Source organism: Cylas formicarius, unplaced genomic scaffold, assembly GCF_029955315.1.
Source record: "Cylas formicarius isolate icCylForm1 unplaced genomic scaffold, icCylForm1.1 PGA_scaffold_10__41_contigs__length_53128322, whole genome shotgun sequence".
Classification (NCBI taxonomy): domain Eukaryota; kingdom Metazoa; phylum Arthropoda; class Insecta; order Coleoptera; family Brentidae; genus Cylas; species Cylas formicarius.
In genome coordinates, this window is record NW_026844214.1 from 14,561,663 (window position 1) to 14,582,970 (window position 21,308).

The following is a 21,308-nucleotide window of genomic DNA, read 5'->3' on the forward strand; positions in this document are numbered from 1 at the left end:
TAATGTAAATAGTAATAGGTAGGTATATTGCAGTTTGTAGTTGGGTTCTCCACCGCTATTGAAATATTGAGAAAAAATGACATTGCGAACTAGGCAGATTCTTGGCTACCAAGAACCCTCTTGAAATTTTCTCCGATGAACTTAATCGTGCAAATGACGGTTAATTAACACGCCAAAGCAGATTTTCCTTTTCGAATCAATTGATTTTTGAAGGAAATTATGGAAATAACCTGCCGAGGCCAAGAAACCACCTGTAGGACAGAGCATCAGGGATCTACTTTTAAGACTTTTTTAAGATGTTTTAAAAATATAAAGATTAAATATTATAATATGCCTATTTAGATATGATAAAGTCACATTAGTACTAATAGAAAATGCTGCGATGCTAAATGTTTACCATTATCCATAGTTACCTAAATAAGTTCGTTGTGATCGAAGTGATCCGGAATATTTTTTATTACATAATTTTGAAACTTGTTTTAAAAAAGTTCTGAAATTCTAGTTCTAGTTCAAGCGAGAGTCCTTAATATTCTTCGCAGCCAACAGCAAGCAGTCTCTCTCCCCCTCTCGCCCCTCTCCACCCCTTTATACCACTCCCTCCCCCTCCCCACTCTCCCCTTTCTTCCCCTATCCCTCTCTCCTTTTCTCCCACCCCTCTCTCTCCCCCTCACCCCCTTCCTTCCTCTCTCCCCCTTCCTCTCTATCTCCTCCCCTCTCCCTCCCCTCCCCCTCTCCACCTCACCCCATTCATCTCTCTCCTTCCCTCCCCCCCTCTTTCTACCTCTCACCCCTCTCCCTTCCCCCTCCCTCTCTTCCTACCTCTTTCTCTCTCCCTTCCTCTCTCTCCCTCCCACCCTGTGAAACTGCTTACTCTTTCGAGATCGTCAAGCAGATGAGTCCTGTTTACTACGTTAGGCTTATCCACTATCATTATTTTTGTTTTGGTTCTGTTCATTGTTAGATCAAACTTTCTACTGTCCGCTCCATTCTGTTTAAGAGATCCGCCATTTCCTCCTTCGTTGCAGCAAATACGACGGTGACATCAGGATAGCGGTAGTTGCTTTTTCCATCCAACAATAGGTATGAAGACGTTTTGGATGACGGTCTGCCACACCATACGTTCAAATCCTGCTTAGTACCTTCCGTTATATTGCTTTCCATTGTTGCAGCCATTTGCACTGCTGGACCGGGACAGAACCGGCAAATCTGCCCTGCACTACTGCTGCTGTAGCGATCGCGTCTGGGCGGCGCAGGCCGCCGACTTGTTGACCATGGCCGCACCGGATCTGGTGGAGGCCCGCGATGAAGACGGTTTCACGCCTCTTCACTTGGCTGTGATAGCCGGCAACACGCAGCTCGTCACGTTTTTGTTGGCTAACGGGGCGGACGTTGGTGCGGTTGACAATGAAAAGCATACGGTCGTACACTGGGCAACAGGTAATCCGAACGCGATTCGCTGTACAGTAATTGAAGTCGCAAAAGTGTAACAAAACTATTATTTGAAGAAAAAAACATAACGAACTTTTTTGAATTTAGGTTCACTTTATTGAAAAATAATATTAGTTTTTAAAAATACTCCTTAGATATACAGGGATCCCCAAACTCAATGACCTATTAAGAACCTTTAAACATTGGGTAGAAGGCTATGATCTCTATTTTTGAAATATTTGGGAAATTGCGACATGTATGTACTCGAATCACACTCCAATTTCATTTTGTTAAATGGATTGCTCTTTATATATTATTACATTTTTAGATTCTGTGAAAAAATTAATTATAGCTCTCTGGAGCTACTTTGGAGATTAAAATTAAAATTATTTTTTATAAAATTGAGCAAAGAAAATCTATCTCGAACATAATTATCAATATTCAAACGTTTTAGGTAAATTTTGTTTACGGTTTGTCAATAGGCAGCTGTATCATATTATGACTTGATGTTTAAGCTATCGCACACAGGATGTTAGCAAAATTATGCACATTTTGCAAAACATAAATGTTAATTAAACGTGAATTTTACATGGAAGTCTATGTATTTTATTGCGGAAATAAAAAGAACTCATTCTGGATCTAAAAGTATTATATTATACCCTATCTCCTTTGAATCGTTTTGGAAGCCAAAAAATACAATAATGCAATTTATGCAAATATTGACTGTTTCAGTAGACAATTGCCAATTGAATAAGATAGTATTTATGTGCCAAATTTATATTCAGATAACCATTTATTAATATAATAAAGCAACTGGGATTTTCTGTACTCCAAATTGCGATTTTTAATTGATAATTATGCATTTTGTTTGTCTTTAAATTTTGTCCTATCGTTATAGTTTCTAGGACTGTTTATTGACGCAAGAGGATATACACAAAATTTATAGTAGATTATAGTTTTTAAAGTTTTAAGTACATAGAGATCGATATTTAGGCCATTACGGCCACAATATTAACCAATAGCTATATGAGAAAAACTAAAAACCTATTTTGGATACAAGTATTTTAAAAAAATTTATGATGGCCGGGAACGAAATTTTCATAGCTCCGCTCAGAACTCTAAAAGCATGTTAAGCAACTACTTTATTTTCCATTATAGTCAGTTCTTCAAATTACGCCTGATGTGTGCCACCCAGTATATGTGTCAATCAATCGACTATAATTTTTTTATCGATAGTAATTTGTTTTCGGCTTATGAGATTTTAATGTCATAGCACAACCGAAAATTTTAGCTTCGAACTGGAAATTTTGTACACAAAAAACAACTCAAAGTTAATTGAATTTTACAAAATATTTTTTAAGCTTCAAAATTTTTCAAATTTGTAAAACAATGTTCATCAATATCCACTAAAAATATTTAACCTAAAAAACTTTTGGTAAAACTTGTGTGTCACTTATTAAGCAAGGATTATATACAGAAAAATATCCACCTAGTCTTAATAAAATTAATAGGTTTCTGCTTTCTTCCTCCAGTGGTTTAATTCTGAAAAACATACTTCACAATTACCTACACATAAATATCACGAATTTTAATATATTTTGGTTTATGCCTCATACTGCCATTACCTTAAATATTTTAAGTTCTTAAAACAAATTTCTCACTCGTACATGTTACAATAGTGCTTATTAGAGTATCCGTTTCCACAATTCTATTATAAGTAAAATTTAAGAACAAAATTACAACAAGGAAAACTAGAAAATTTACTTCTACATCTATCTACTACATCATAAGATTTATAGTTGATAATGTTGTTCCTAAAAATTTGTCTAGTTTGCGGCGAGACCACGGCTTTAAGGGCGGTCTTAGCAGCAGGAGCTCCTGTCTCAACGCCAGACGTTCATGGTGGTTACCCTCTACACTACGCCGCTCAAATGTGTGGAGGGGTGCGTATCTTAGAAATACTAAACTATAAACAAAAATCGTCTTTCTTACGTCCTCACTTTGTAATTTCATTCAGGTATTCCTAATCTTTTATATTAATTAAGTATAATATTAGTTTAATTAATAAAATGTATGCGCTTTGTGGCCGAATTCATTCGTAAAATAAAAGAGAGGAAAATGTAGTGTGTGTAGTGTTCTATATGTATTAAATTTATTTTAAAAATTAAAACTTTGCTAATCAACTTTTTTTTTGTAAAAATGACGAGTCATATTTTATTAAGTGACTTATTGATCTCCGCTCTCAACACTGCGGAAAATGAAATTGTCTGTCATCGAATGAAACAGTGATACAGATTATAAAACTTATATGATTAACTTAAACTTAAAAGAAAATGTGTTTTTGATCAAAACATATCGTTTAAATTCTATTTTAATTCGCTAAAGAATAGATACTTATGTTTTATGCAACTGTACAATATTTCAAATCATAGGAAAAAAGTAAAGAACAATGATGTCCACTTGTATTTGTACCGAATGAAAAGAATTTTAAAAAGGGATTTTAATAACAAAATAACTAAACCTCCTATAATAAAGTCGGGTTAAATATTCTAATTCCTAACTTAAATACCAAGGGTGGATCAATTTTAAAAGTGGCAACTGTTTAGAACATGATATTAATATTGGCTACATAACAATTACAACTTGTTGTTGAATACAATTAGAACAAAAAATGATTTTCACAGCTATTTTCTGGTTTATGACAGCTGTTCCGGCAAAACCTTGCCTTTATAAAATACAAAACATTACAACCCCAGTTGGTCACTAAACAAAAGAATCTATATGGATTTGAATGGGTCTCCCTTGTTAAATTTAAATTGAAATAAATTGTATTACTTAATGACCAACTGGATTTGAAGAGTTCTGCGTTGTTAAATTTAACCTTTATTGTAACCTTTGTAGGATGAGCTGACCAAAACGATAAAATGTGAAGTTGAAAATGTATAATAATGAGTAATTTCTAAGTTTTTTTTTTGGTCTAAACGCACGGTGAACAGGCCATCAGCAAGGTGACATGGTTCGCATCTGAAACTAAAAAAATATCCTGAGTACCAAAGATTATTAAGATTCATGAAGCAAACTTAATATTACTTAATATCACCAGACATCACAGATAACAGATATAGCATAAAATCTGGAACTCAGTTTAGATTGGTACTAAGGGAAGGACACACATAGAACCTATTTCAATCACTAGTGCTGGTTATTCCGATCGTGCAATGTATACTAAGGGCAAAGACACGCGAAGTATCTTGTCGCAAATAGCCTGCACTGAAGGGCAGAGACACGCGACAGTGCAATAAACAACAGGTCATAATATACTGAAGGGCAGAGACACCCATAGTACCTTTTTGAATCACTAGTGCTGCTTATTCCGAACGTGCAATGGATACTAAGGGTAGAGACACGCGAAATATCTTGTCAAAGCAATAAACAACAGGTCATAATATACTGAAGGGCAGAGACACGCATAGTACCTCTTTCATTCACTAGTGCTGATTATTCCGATCGTGCAATGGATACTAAGGGCAGAGACATGCGAAGTATCCTGTCGCAAATAATCACACCGGCACTGAAGGGCAGAAACACGCGACAGTGCAATAAACAACAGGTCATAATATACTGAAGGGCAGAGACACATATAGTACCTTTGTGAATCACTAGTGCTGATTATTCCGATCGTGCAATGGATACTAAGGGTAGAGACACGCGAAGTATCCTGTCGCAAATAATCACACCAGCACTGAAGGGCAGAGTCACGCGACAGTGCAATAAACAACAGGTTATAATATACTGAAGGGCAGAGACACCCATAGTACCTCTTTCATTCACTAGTGCTGATTATTCCGATCGTGCAATGGATACTAAGGGCAGAGACATGCGAAGTATCCTGTCGCAACTAATTACACCGGCACTGAAGGGCAGAAACACGCGACAGTGCAATAAACAACAGGTCATAATATACTGAAGGGCAGAGACACGTATAGTACCTTTTTGAATCACTAGTGCTGATTATTCCGATCGTGCAATGGATACTAAGGGTAGAGACACGCGAAGTATCCTGTCGCAAATAATCACACCGGCACTGAAGGGCAGAGACACGCAACAGTGCAATAAACAACAGGTCAAAATATACTGAAGGGCAGAGACACGCATAGTACCTTTTTCAATCACTAGTGCTGATTATTCCGATCGTGCAATGGATACTAAGGGCAGAGACATGCGAAATATCCTGTCCCGAATAACCACACCGACACTGAAGGGCAGAGACACGCGACAGTGCAATAAACAACAATATTCTGAAGGGCCGAGACACTCCACAGTAGACCCGACTTTCAACAAGCAAAGGAACGACGTTTACACTAAAATTTTAGAGGGTAGCTTAAAAAATATATGCGTCTTACACCTGTATATATAAACTTATAACCTTTCAATAACGATAATTAAGAATCTATTACTAATAACCAAAACTAATAATTGCGAAAATCTGAACATTTTTTGTTCTAATTTAATTACGTTAAATGGATTTTCATAAAGTAAAAGCTATCCTAGCTCAATTAAAAGGTTTATCATACAAAATAACATCAATAATTTCATTTAAGTGTTTGTATTTTGAGTGCACTTTCGACCTTCCTTTGCTTTATTACCTTCCACCAGTAGAAGAGATTTCATCACCATTCCTAATGTCTTTCCTAATACTTAGTTGGGTATCATAATGTTTAGGACAAAGATTCCATCCTGGGTCTTCAAGTCCTCCAGATCCTCCTTTATCATAAGGACATCAAAGTCTCTGTCGAAGATGGCGATAAAAGGCAGCCTCTGCTGTGGGCCGCCAGTGCGGGGTCGTCAAAAGCGATTCTAGCTTTAGTCAGAGCCGGTAAGATGCAGAACGCCGATAAGTAGGTTACATTAATTTTCTAACGGTGCCGACTAATCAGAATGCAACGGTTAGTTCCGATTATGGCGCGAAATTTAAACTGAATCGGCCATTCGATACGTGTTTGTGGGCATTTAGGAATTTCTGATGGTTTAGTTTGATTGTTTTTGATGAATAAACATGAATTTATTATTAATTGTATTAATAGGCTTTAAAATATATGCAACAATGTGTTTATAATACTTTTATTCGTGTTTTTTTGGGTGGATAGCGATATAAATAAATATTATTACACATCCTTAACAATTTACGTTTAATTGCTATTGTACCCTATGAATGATAAAACATAAAATGTAAGTACATACTGATAGAACACTTATTTCAAAGCTAAATGTTTTATATCTAAAAATTAAAAACAATACGCTCAATTTCCCTGTTTTAGAATTTTCCTTAAGGTTTACAACTGCAAAATCCTCTATTTTCATTATAAAACAAGTTAGGAATTCGAAGTAAAAGTTAATATTAACCACTTTCAAAGCAACACCAAAAAAAAAACTAAAACCACCAAAATAATGCAATAATATACACATTATATTTAAAATTGCCCATAAAAAGTTTAAATTCTTAGTTTTACATTCGGACTATATCTAACAAAAAATTTATTATACTCTAGGAAATCATGCTTTGTATTTGACAATAAAATTTAATAACAGCCTGGTCCTTTCTTTTATATGCTAATTTTTATGGCACGTGTGATGTATAAATATATTATTATTGTATATAATATTATTATATTATATTATATAAATATACTTTCCAAACTACCTCCAATTTTTACGCTGCGTCTTTTAGTTGAGCTGACGTAGCCTAATTTAGATTCCTTTGTAGTTAAGTTATGATAAGTATTTAAATGTTTAATTAAGTCTGTATGCAATGGACAAGAAGTCTTGTTTGCACATATTGGACAAGTTTTTTTGGATCCCTCGGATGTAGAAACTATGTTTTGGTTTAAATAAAATAAGACCGAATTAGATAGGCGGGCTATATTAACCAAAATGTAATGGATTTTGTCGATGCCGCCATTTACATTTTAAATTCAGTTCCGTCAAAAATTCAGATTGATGAAACCGCCTTTTGATTAAAGAAAATTAATGAAATTGTTATCAGGAGCGTTGGTCGAGTCGTCAGACAAGGACGGTTTAACTGCTCTGCACTGCGCAGCCTCCCGAGGTCACACTGACTGCATCGACACGTTGCTCACCCTCTGCGGTGCCAACGCCGACGTCATCGATAGCAACGGCTGCACAGCGTTGCACTACGCAGTTACGCTAGGTGCGTATGTGAGTTTACCAAAGGGCCCCTTATTTTATAATATAATTATAATTAAGAAATAATTAAGAAAAAAATAGTATGTTGCAGTCCTTGATGTTCTGAATAAAAGTCTTCGTGGGCCCAATTCGTATCCGATGACCAGCATTCGAGATATCGGTGCTCAAACTTGGACAAGTGCAAATTTTATTTTTTTCAAATTTTAGTTACTTTCGAGATAAAAATTAAAAATTATTTTTTTTTATATTTATTTTTAGATCAATTTTGTTTACGGTTTGTCAATAGGCTGCTTATCATATTTATTACATGAGCTTTAAGCTATCGTACACAGGATTAATTAAATGTGAATTTTCTACGGAAATCTCTGTATTTTATTGTGTCAGTAATTCAATTTATTCAAATATGACTGTTTTAGTAAGTCATATCGACAAGTGTTAATTGAATTAGATAGTATTTAAGTATTTATGTGCCGAATTTATATTCAGATAACGATTTATTAATATAATAAACGAACTGGGGTTTTCTGTAACCCAAAATTGTGATTTTCTTTTGCTGGACATTTCTTTTTTTTTGAAAATTTACTTGTCAGTCCAAACAATTCTTCAATCAAAATCTGAGTTAAGTTGAAGAAATTGTACTGTCATTAATTGATAATTATGCATTTTATTTGTCTTTAAATTTTGTCCTATTAAATTGTATTCCTTGATGTTCTGAATAAAATTATTTGAGGGCCCAATTCGTATCCGATGACCAGCATTCGAGACATCGGTGCTCAAAGTTGGACAAGTGAAAATTTTATTTTTTAAAAATTTTGTTTAGTTTTAGCAACAGTCCATTAAAAACAGAAACCTTACTATTTTGACAAAATTATTATGGTAGGATTGTGCTTATTTTGTGGAAATTTTTATATAGAGGTTTATTTTATTATTATTGAAAAGATTGTAAAATTATCGCACCTCATTTTCAACCGATGTTAACGACCAAAATGACTAAATATATTGTTCAGACGACGTAATGAGTATTATTAGGTTTAACAGTTGAAACTATGAAATATGTATGGTTCCAGACCGTAGCAATTTTTAAATTACGATTACGATATTTACTTGAAAGTTCATATACTAAGTTTTTAGTGCATTTTCCGCAATATTCGTGAAGCTTGAACATACAGAATGTTCAAAAATTACCTAGTGCTCAAAACGTAAAATTTGCCCTAATTGATAAATTACCTCAACATCGTAAATCCCTAGGTCACGCAGACGCGACTGCGCTCCTATTGGCCCATGGTGCGGATCCCAACAGACAGGACCGAAAAGGACGGAGTCCTGCGCATTGCGGTTGCGCTAAAGGTCAGTTTGAAACCGTCAAATTGATAGCATCGCGTGGCGCCAACTTGTGGTTGAGAAACGCGAGAGGCGACTTGCCCCTCCACGAGGCCGCCAATTCCGGAAGGAGGGAGTTGGTGTCGTGGCTGTTGAGCATGCGTCCGAGCCAGGTGAATGCGAGGAATAACGACGGCAGGTGTCCGTTGCATATGGCCGCCCTCAACGATAACACAGATATGTGCAAGGTACCTTCATCCCATTTTAATTAAATATAATATATTTAAACATAATTAAATGAATCTCATCGAAGGATAAATGCTAAAAATACTCGCCATAAGGGTTGATGCCTGGTATTTCGAAAAAATTGCGCCAAAAGTTTCGTATAAACCCCTGTGACGGAAATAAGCTTGCCAAATCGTGCAACCCCGCGGACTTTTTGTCTACTAATACCACGAACATTGCTAACCTCATAAATTGAAATCCCAAAAACTATTTTTATTCGGTACTTAACGTTAGATTGAACTGTGTGAAATTTCGATCAAAATAGCAAAAATTATATTTAAAACAAAAAACCTTAACAATTTTCTGGCATCTAAGCCTATTTGATATATTTTTACATATTACATTATATATTTTCGGCATTCAACAAAACACATTAATTTAATGACAATTATATAAAAATCTATTGCCAAAAAAAGGAAATTTTCATATAATTTAAAAATTTTCCCTATATTCATTAATACTGATAAGTTATTGACACATAATAATAATTGAAATGGTGTTTCACCAATGCAGGACCCGTAAAAGAAGTGATATACTTCAAGTATACTATTAGAATAATAAAAAATTCGCTGCTACTCGTTGCCTCGCCAATATATGAGATTTTATCCAAAGCAACGAGTTATCAAAAAGAATGTCCCAATAAACGTGCTTTGAATAAAGAAAATTAACTAAATGCAGCCTTGAAGTACATGTTTTTTCTCTTTAACACATGCTATCAGGAGTTCAATCCACTTAGTTTTAAAAAAATACACCGCATTGAAATTTCGCAAGACATATAAGGTTAGTGAATGAAGACCAATGCCAAAGGAGTATGTAGTTTTGGGAAATATAATAAAATAAATATCAAATATATATATATATATATATATATATATATATATATATATATATATATATATATATATATATATATATATATATATATATATATATATATATATATATATATATATATATATATATATATATATATATATATATATATATATATATAATTTGATATTTATTTTATTATATTTCCCAAAACTACATACTCCTTTGGCATTGGTCTTCATTCACTAACCTTATATGTCTTGCGAAATTTCAATGCGGTGTATTTTTTTTAAAACTGATATATATATATATATATATATATATATATATATATATATATATATATATATATATATATATATATATATATATATATATATATATATATATATATATATATATATATATAAATTTTAGGGACCGATACACAAAAAAAACGACACACTATATAACTATAAATAATCCTTGAGAAATTCATGAAATAAACACCTAGGGTATCGTTTATGTTTGATCATTACTTGAATCAATAACTATCAAAATTGGACTTGATGTTAATGGATTTCTTTTTTTGGAGGCATATGATAATATCGTAATAATTACAGTAACAATCATTCACTTAAGAGACTATTCTTAATACCCAAAAATCATACAATTGAAAGTTGGGAAACATGTGTGGTCAAATAGAACAATATTTAGTATAGTAATAGAAATTATTATCTTCCATTTGTAAATTATAATAGAATAAAAATTTTAAAAATATCAAATAAGCAGACATATCAAAAATTTGCTAGTGTTTTGTTTTACATATATTTAAAAACAAACAGATTTTGCTGTGTTCTTAGGAAACAAATTTTTAACTTGAAGTGATGATAACCTTGTTTGTTTCTTGCCTCTTTGTCCCCATTTGTATTAAATAAAAACTGTGCGCAACTTGTTTTAACATATTTATTTAGTAAATATGAAAGTATTATTTCGTAATCTGCTGAAATAAGCGTCTACAATGACTGTAATAAGCACTTACTATTTTTAGCATCGCTCCAAGTTGCCGCCTATTAAAACCGGTAAGCGTAACCTGATGCGGTTAATCGACAGCACAGATCGCGTGCTTTTCATATACCACCCCCTTCCCCCGTTTATGGCCTTCTCATAAAAATTCATAAGTTAATTTTACTTATCACGTAAACTTGAACCTTGATCATCCTAGACGGGTAATCGTCATCAGGGCTACCGGATGAAGGAAAAAACAGCCCATAGGCCACAAGCGTGAAGGCTCGTTTGTAAAGTTCAAGGCGGATTTTCTCCAATCAGGTGGAAACCAGGGACGTGTTAACACACTATGTTAGGCCCTGACCGCTAATTTGTCTTCGCTGTTGAAACATTCCTATAAATATACTCAATGCCGAATGCCGGGCTATGCGACAAAAGTTATTTAGGGGAAGTGGTTTATTCTCGGCAACGTCTGCATAAAAAAAGAGGGTGGCAGGTTTTCACACTTGAAGTTTAAAAACCTTTTTCGGGGCCTTCATATGTCTTTATTGAATAGTAGAAAGATAATATCGATACTGATTATTGATTCTTTTTTCTTGGAGGTTTCATGAGTCCTGATAATTATTTAAATAATATTGCTCCTAGCTCTTTTGGGAAAAATGTGGTGGACAAAAAGTCAGTGGCGGGCATTTTTTTCTAAAAAAGAATTACATAGTTAGCGATTAGTTAACGTGATGTCACTATTAACACTCATTCCAAATCTTAAATTAAAATTGTTTACAACTTTGCACCCTATATTAAAAAGCAAACCTTTTGGGACACAAGTTTATATGCAGGTTTATGCTTGAATTTAGTTATGCATCACTGGCACTACGGCTATCAACATTGAGTAAATGTACTCACGATGTCTCCGAAAAACAAGGTGCTCAAACATAATTTTCAGTAAAGACCAGGCGTTATCTAAAATTCTGTTCTGTCAAATAAATGAGATTTTATAGTATGAATAATTCCTAGTAGAAAACAACCGTTAGAATTTTTCGGAATATTAACTCGGTATGATTTAGGAGCCTTTAAAAATAATTTACAATATGAACACGAAAGTTGAATATAATAACAAGACTAGTAGGAACTAACGATAGATGAACCATAGAAGAGTTTTTGTTTTGTTTTTGAGATATAGGGTGAAACAGGAAAGTTTTGTAATACAAAGTTTACCTTTGTATTACAATACAAAGTTTACCTTTGTATTACAAACATCCTGCATCGTAATAAGATGATGAAAACGAAATTTCTATAATGTTTCAGTACTATACTAAATATACTAAATGAAGCATCCACCAAATCGAGAAGTACTTTTAGAGCTTTTTTCAAATTGAAAATGATAACAGATTGGTATTCAGGACTAATTACAAGTAAATAGACCAATGACCAGAGTTTTTAATGTTTTAAAAAATATATATTGTAAACCTTGTAAATGACGATTATTTTGTATGTGATTTTAAGATCTTACATATTTTAATTATACAAATTTCAAAAATAATGATAAACTTTTTAAGGGACATTTATTTTTTAGCATCATCTAAATTACAAAATACAAAATTAAAATATAAATTAGCCAGTGAATTTGACAGTCTCCATAGCAAACTTGGTTTTATAAAAGAACCAGTATGCTGACGTCAATCAATTTTGATGTTTCAGTTATTTTCATTATTAGATGAGAATTAAAAATTCTTTTTAATTAAAAAAATATAGCTTTATAAATTCTGAAAGAAAATCGTTTGTGTCTTTCTATCGAACAGAATTATCAAAATTGAGCCACAAACAAGCATTCTACAAAAGCAATGCTTAAGCAAGGCACCCGCGATATTTCGAGAACCCTGTATTCGAACTTAGTATAGTTAGGTTTTATGCAGTCCTGAATAATAATTCGTTTGCCAATTTATTTTCCCTAATAGTACTTCTCTTTTCTCTCTCTTTTGTTGGATAGTCTCAGTTGGCCATGACTTTAAGTTGAAGCAATAAGCCAAACAAGATTCTAGTGCATTTTTCAGAGACTTATTCAACAATTTTTTTTTATCAAAATCGAACCATAAACAAATATTTTTCAAGGGTGTACAGTTCTTAAGTGGGACACACTGTAGAAAATATGCTTTTATATATTCTACTATAATTTTATTATTGTTATTATCTTTCGTTTCACTAATTATATTACTTGATCTCTCGGTCAGATCCTCCTCGATTCTGGAGCCCAAATCAACCCTATCCTGCGAACTTCCAAGAACGTCTTCATGACTCCACTCGACTGTGCGCTGCAGCGGGGTTTCCGTTCGACCGCCAAGTTTCTGCAACTCCACGGAGGCGTCCCAGCCAGTCGCGCCGGCAATCAGATTCCCGTTCCTTCGCACGGCAGCTTCCCAATAAGAGACGATACCACGTTCGCCAGCAGTTCCGAGAGCGAACGCGAGAAAGTGGGGACGTCAAATAGTGCTCGAAAGTCCCCGATGAGAAAGCAGAAAAAAAAATTGCCAGGTCAAAGCGAAGTTTCGAGACTCGAAACTCAAGATCAGAAGACGCAAACTACGGGTAGCTTGGAAGAATCAACGAACCCGTCCTCGAGCAAAATCGATTACTCCAACGAGATCATCATTAATGGAAAAACAGAAATAAATATACATCAAGTAAAAGAAATAACGTTGGAGCCTGGAGGCAGCGCTACTTCAAACGTGGTAGCAATCGATTCGAGCGAAAAGATTAGTATTCCTATTCGATCGGCTTCGGGTAACAAGGAAAGACGTCCTAAAAGCGCAAAGTATAGCATAATTAAAGAGAAACATGCACCAAAGGGCTCCAAAAGCGTTACGCCTACTCTCGGCGCCTCAATGGATCATAAGGATTCATTCGAAGCGGATGCTCACAAAACTTCGGCCTCTGAATCCGAAATGAATACAACTGACAAGGTTAAACCCGATGATCAGGCTTCCAATACGAATGAGGAGATAGAAGAAGTTATGAAGATAAACGAAATCGCCACCGAGTCGAGTGAAGGCAAATCAGAACCAGGTATTGAAAAACCGTCAGAGGAATTATCGGTAGAAACTAAACCAGAAGAAAACAAACTTTCAGAAATTGAACCAAGTCAGCATTTTACAGATATGAAAGAAATAGAGAGCCAAGCGGATGTTACGGAACATGAAGAAGGTTTAGAAAGACAAAGCGAACATGTCATAGAAGCCAGTGGCGAGAAAGTCGATTTAGATCAGACTGTGAAAGAAGAAAGCGAAGATTTAGCGCCAGCTGGACAGTCGGAGGGTACAATCGATCACCGTGCTGACAGTGAAGCACCTATTGACGTTTTGGCTGCGTTAGTGACAAAGGAACTTAACGAAGTTAATGGTGAAGTAACTTTAGAAGAGGTCGGTGAAAAAGAAGCCAACAAAGCGCTAGTTGAAGGCGCCGAAGCTTTTAAGGAAGAAGGAAACGAACCTGTAGGCGACGACCAGGACAAAAGGGAAGCAGCAGCTGAGCACGAATTGCAGATAATCACATCAAATCAGATGGGGTATAAGAGCGATGAAAAAAATGAATCGAATGGGTTTGAGCACAAAAGTAAACGACGACCAGTGACCAAGTTGAGAGGAAAACCACGCAAAAAAGGCAATTCCAAAGCGTATTTGGCTTTGGAGCAACAGGGTTTTGGAGATATCGTAAGTTCCTCTGAAGAAACCGGTGATGTGAGCGACTCGTTACTAGACGACGCCAATAAAGTGCACAAAAGCTTCAAGGTGTTAAGTGACAAGGAGGTGGAGGCAATGAGTAAATTTAGACCGGCCACGGAGATGAAGATCCGATCCAAATCAAGAGAAGCCAGAAGGAGTGACAAAACAAAGCCGAAGCAAAGCAAGATACCGACACCTACATTTAGAACGCATCTGTCTAAGAGCGAAAGACAGCTGGATCGGCTTGAAGCAGACGACGCGAGAAGGATGGAACCAAAAGTGCCTTCGTTGCCAGATATTCATAGGGGTACAAATAGGTAAGCCGAAGTCCATCTAGTCTGTTCATTTCAAAATGTAGCTCCTTCATTCAGTTCAATGGTTAATTAACCAAAAGATGCAAAATTGTCAGTGTAATTTTCACAATTTTTCGGGTACCACACGTACCTTCAACAACAATAAATATTCCTTTTCATAATTCTTCACTTGTCACTTCAACTGCCACAATGTCTGCCAATGCCTAAGTTTCTTTTTTTTTTCAAAATGGCGCTACTCACTAGAAATCCTCCATCGCGTGATTCGGAACATACCTCAAACAATTTTTTTTTTAAATAATTTATGCCTGTAGAGTGTGTTCAATATAAGGATGGGATAGCAGGGGGACATCGGATATTAAATTTGATTTTTTTTCCAAAAACGGTTTGTATATTTGTAGAAAAATGCTTTTTTAACAACTTGATTTAGGATTTTGATTATTAGGAATCCAACTTACCAAAGGTATTTAAATGAAATTAAAAAAAAGTATAAAATGTTTTTTTCGAGTGGAATTTAAGAATCAAATATATAAGTACAGGGTTGCTTTCGCTATAGGGCACGAAATATTGTGACTAAAATACAAGTTTAGCAATAGTGATTGTTTTCCTATAATATACTTTTTTAAGCGGAACCCTTCTTATTTCTAACTTTATTGTAGCGGTAATTTTATCTTCATTTGAATTTATACTCGTTTTTTTCTCGCCTGGTGGTAAATAATTTATCTATATATCTAAATCTATTATTATATCAACTATTCTATTATTTTTAAGCAAAGAGGGAATCAAGTAAAAAACTTGAATCGATAGCAATCGAGAGACCTTAATAAAAGTTGTAGAGATGAAATAGCTGACAACAATAAAATAGTTTGATACAGGGCCTTTCCATTTAAGAAATTAGGGAAAGATTAAACTAAAACACAATAAATTAGAATACATACAAGTTGGCAAATCTTTGGAAAAACCCCTTTATGAAATAATTACTTAGGCGCTTTGAAGGACTTTTAATAACACATTTGGCTATCTTTATTATATAATATTATATATTTATATTATTATATACTATTATATTTATATTATTAAGGATGCAAATGAGATAGAGCAGATAAGATAGCACGTTTTTTGAAATGTTTTCTATTTTTTCCTCAATAAGTTGACAGTGTCACATATAAACATTTCTTCAGGAATCATAATATTTTACAATAAACAATATGTCTCAGTACGTTAGAATCATATGGGGAACTTTTTTATTATTAATTTTAGAGCAAAAACGTATTCTTCATAAAAAGTTATGCATCTTCAAAGATCTAAAATACACTCATCAGAAATCTTATTTTTTTAATTCATAATAACTCTCTCGTTTATTAATGTTTTCTAAAATTTTTTGGCATTTTCCTAAAATTATTTTTTCTAAATGCCTGGTAAACTTTTTGTTTCAAACAACCCTATCCCTATCTGCGGGTAACTTTTCCATGGAACACATGTTCAAGGTATTAGCTAACATTCAATGTAGCAGACGGTGCTTTCTGGTTCCAAATACATTATCGTTCTAGTATGAAAACGTAAATGTTTTATAAATGCCAGACCACATATTAATCTTGAAGAAATGTTGATCGCAAGACTTTGTTACAAAATTAGACTACCAGCGACAATGTGGTGGCACGACAGTTCCATGAGACGCGACTCATCAGAAAAATAATTCGTCTTTCATCTTCTAACTCTACTTGGACGATACAATAAAAATCAAAACGTTTCTTTCTATTTTTGGTTTGAATGATTCTATTAAGGTTTGAAATTCTTGGGCACTGTATCTTTTCTTACATTTTGTTGAATTATCGATTTCCTTTTGCGTAATGACATTTTTGGATTGGATACAACAGTCAGTATTACTTCAAATTTTTCGGAATTTTACATCAGGCCTATTCTTAATACTTGCGGCTTCTCTATGGGTTTTATGATTTTCTCCCACAATCAAGATGATTTTCTCTTCATCCACGAGTTTGTAAGTGCATCTTAGATTAAACCTAACTACAATAAAATTTGCATTATTATTGTGCATAGAACCCATTTCAAAACTGGATACATTTTTTCAATGTACATATTTGAACGTAGTTTTTGTTTCTAATCAACTCTTGTAATAACATTTTAGGAAATTGATAAATGTAAATTGAGTAAAATTCTTTTTTTTTCTGGTATACTATGGGAAGAACTTGATATCTGATGACTATTTTAAATTTTAGTACAAGCAGAAGAATGAAAAATAAGTTTTTCCCTGAAATTAATGGTTGCAACTTAACCTATTTTATAATGGATTCCATTAAATAAAATAATAGAAATATATGCGTTTAGATAGTTGGGTTAAATAAGGGAGATAAACTCCAGTCATAGCAGTTGTGCAGTAACTTCAGGTATAATGACCTAATCAAAACTAATCCGTATGTCTTGACGCGGCTTTGCACATGCATTTCAAAGCTGACAACAAACAAAATTCCTGTGTCAATTTACGACATCCAGTAATGAACTAGATAAAGATGTCGTGCTATGACGTAACTGAACAGTTGCTCTGATTGGACTTTCTGTACTTTGTCATACAAGAAATACACACATAAAACATATCATAATAAAATATTACTAGAGAATAAAAACTACAATCAATCAATCGAAGAACAAAAAAGAGGAATAAGAAAGAGAAATAAAAAACAAAATATATCGCTCTCATAATATCGATCTCTGAATAACAAGCAAATGGAATTATAAAAATTATATTTTTCAATTGCATTATAAGCAAAACTTCTAACGTTGGAATTTTTTAATAGTCGGTTTTATTTTTTTTAACCGGTATTTTTTTCTGATGCAAACCTTCTGGAGTGTAGCGGTTTAAATGAACCTCAACGACCCGATTCCATCCTATCGGCACCCATCCGCGCTTATGCCTACAGCGATGTCGAAAGGGGTACAGAGTCGGATATCGACGACAAAGAGCGGAGCAGTCCAACGCGCAGGAAAAAAATTAAAAGGAAATCGCGTATGCGACATCGAGAGTCGAGAAGTGCAGGCAGCGACTACGAGAGCAGTAACTTGATCGATTCTGGGTTTGAACCCAGCCCGAGGAGTACCAGGATTTCGAAATGGAGGAATATGTCGGACAGGGGAGTAACAATGACATCGGTTACGAAGACGATACAAACCAATATTAGAAGGTGCGTGCTATCTGCAAATCTGGGGTATATTCAGATAAAAAATATGATTTCATTGATCTAAATAAGACGGTGAAACCAGTGCCCTCTAGGGGCAACTGCAAAGTAAATTTGAAATTCGCAACTGTCATGTCAAAAAACCTTAAACTAGCAATATTTATTGTTATACTATAAAAACTTTTTCAATTAATGAGAAAATTTGGAATAAAATTGAACTTTGAACGGCCTGTAGAGTTCAGTAATTATATTTTGGTGTGTAGTATCTCCAGTTTAGAGATCACGTTTTATATGACCAAAAAGTACCGCACTCCAAATTTGACGCCGGCAAATTCGCTGATACTTTCGTTTAAACATACAATTTAATGGCGATTAATCAAGTAATCTTTTAATAGTGCATATGCTTTACCTATCTTTTCACAATTCTGCAATTTATCCGAAAGAACTTTGTGATCGACGTTGTGAAAGGGTTTCGAAACATCCAGAAAAACCCACGAGGATGTGGAATTCTTACTTACTTAGTTACTTAATAAGCAAGATAATCCGCAAAAGTATCCAATACGTTTTGGTTAAGGTACCACTTGGAAAGAAAACTCTTCCAGCACCTACTGGAGCTAAAGCGGAGCCAGATTCGCGCTGATCAGCACAACGAATCGGTCCTGGTTAAACGCGCGATCGACCAGTATAATCGATCATGCGCGTCGACCGTAGGGGCGGGCCGTTACGTCCCGCACGACTTCACGTTTCGCAGCTTTGAGAAATTCCTTTACGAGTCGCTGCGCAAGTTGCAAAAGATCGACGTCGCGCATTTACGAGGACTGCCGGAATCAGCCGAAAACGTCAACCCGTTGCTGTGCACGCAGAGCACGCACCGATGCATGCACGCGACGCATGCGTACACCGGTATACCGTGCGCGGCGTATTGTAAGTACGACACTTTTTTGTATTTTGGGCTTTTTGTACTTCTTATTATTTTACTTTATCCCTTATCTGAAGCGTGCGAACTTGATGACTTAAAGTTTTTCCTTATTAACCAGTAAAGTTCAACACTACCTAGGGCGGACAATGGAACGGTCAATGTCAAATGGTGTGCTAAATATTTTTTTGGGAAAATGGAAAATTGAATATGGTAATTTAAGAAACAAATGTCAGGCCTCTCTTAGAAACTGATTTTTTTTTCACAAGCTGCAGAAGGTGTTTTTAAAGCTATTATTTTTTAAATCTAACCAGTCCTTTATTAATGAATTTTACTTTTTACATTATCAATCACCCATTATATATTTTAAACTTGCAAGGTTTCGAATCTTTATGCATAGACGATCTAATCCTAATCATTCAGAAATTTTAGCTATGGAAAAGTATTATTAAGTTAATGTTTTTGTCGTATGGTATTTTTTTCCTTCATGTTGTTTGCCCTATCATAAGGAATAAGTTGGAGGGGGATTGTTCGAATATGTTCTTTAATAAATATTCGTATCTCCAAAAAGGTTTAACGCATATTAATAAACTTTTTTTGTGATTGCTTACCTTGCCATCAGGCAAAAGAAATAATTGTTCAGAAAAAGAATAAATGACTGAATAAAATCAAATAAATAAATATGACTTTTTTATGTTGTTAATATCTAATTTTCTCGAATTTACCAAATAAAGTTCTAATCTATTATTTAAGATGCCAAATGCTATTTCAAATCAAAATAAAATATTATGTAAAAATACTTATCTTTATTACTTTTTTAAATACCCTTGAAGGACACTAAATTACCCCAAAGCTGTCATTAATACTTTTAGACATGCGTAGTCGTTTTCAAATATCTAATATTACCACTTATTTCGTGCCCCGCTCGTGTCTAACCAAACACAAGAATAAAGTGACTTTTATAAAACCTATTGCATCATATACTATATTCCGCAAAAAGTATAGCATAATACATTATTCAAGCCTTAGCAACTTCCGTGTTTTGTGGCAATGCATCTGCATATTTCAAATGTGTAAAGTTGTTTTGCCAAATGAATGCTTAGTTCTTAACTGCCGTTCCGAACACCGATAGAACAAAAATAAAATAATAATATATTAATTATAGAGTGAGAAGAAAAAGATGAAAACAAAATTAATTTTTTAAATAAAATATTGCGATAACAGTTTAATATCGGGGTGTATTAGGTTCGCAATATAAGTTTGCGTCTGTACAATATTCGATAAACGCAATAATTATAGCAACTTATTTTGAAGCTAAATTACTGGTTTGTTTTTAATTTGTAACAACAATTGAGCTAATGTCGTGTTTTCGGAGATTTTTGCATATTTATTCAAATTTCCGTACGATCTGGGAATTTTACCTTGGCATTCCATTATTCTCTCAATGCTCTTAACTGCATATAGCCCTGCCTATGTTGATACTACAGAAACTTTTGAAGAAACTATGAAAAAGTTTTGAGAAAATCCATTCAACATGCGCATTTTGCTCAAATTATGTCAAATTATGTTAAATTTTCAGGAAAAGAATGAGTCAAAATATATAAGAACTAAAAGTTCAGATTTTCACGAAATTATATATTATGACATGACAATTGTTTCGACAACACCGTGTCTTTATCAAATGTCACATTTGATAAAGTCACGGTGTTGTCGAAACAATTGTCATGTCATAATAGATAATTTCTTGAAAATCTGAACTTTCAGTTCTTATTTATTTTGATAAATGAATTTTCATCAAGTAAAAGCCACCTCAGTTCAATTTTTAAAAAAAATGAGTTAATTGTGTCGATATAGCTGATTAGACAGAAAATGGCCAAAGTGCAGGTTAGTGAGTGAGATGTTGAGACATGCGCCAAAACTCGGTCCCTTTTCTACAAAAATACCATAGCCACCAGCGGCGCATCAATTTTTACCACTATATATATTATCTTATGGCTATATGTTTAAATAAGTAACATTTGATAAAGACACGGTGTGGTCGAAATAATTTTTATGTCATAATATATATTCTTCGCTTTCGCGATAATCTGAACTTTTAGCACTTATTTATTTTGATAAATGGATTTTCATCAAGTAA

General features: G+C 34.1%; 1 protein-coding gene across 2 annotated transcripts in view; it reads left to right on the plus strand.

Annotated features, from left to right (window-relative positions):
• LOC132708361 (ankycorbin) overlaps positions 1–21,308 on the plus strand; it is a 44,603-nt gene that overhangs the window by 20,281 nt on the left and 3,014 nt on the right. For both annotated transcript variants that reach the window (XR_009619902.1, XM_060680649.1), the window contains exons 3-10: positions 1,170–1,437; positions 3,259–3,371; positions 6,151–6,304; positions 7,472–7,636; positions 8,881–9,200; positions 13,266–15,070; positions 17,935–18,261; positions 18,830–19,179. Coding sequence is in view for 1 of the 2 variants with exons in the window: in XM_060680649.1 (XP_060536632.1) it covers positions 1,170–1,437; positions 3,259–3,371; positions 6,151–6,304; positions 7,472–7,636; positions 8,881–9,200; positions 13,266–15,070; positions 17,935–18,261; positions 18,830–19,179 (3,502 nt within the window). In the remaining variant the exon portion in view is untranslated. The remainder of the gene's footprint in view (positions 1–1,169; positions 1,438–3,258; positions 3,372–6,150; positions 6,305–7,471; positions 7,637–8,880; positions 9,201–13,265; positions 15,071–17,934; positions 18,262–18,829; positions 19,180–21,308) is intronic.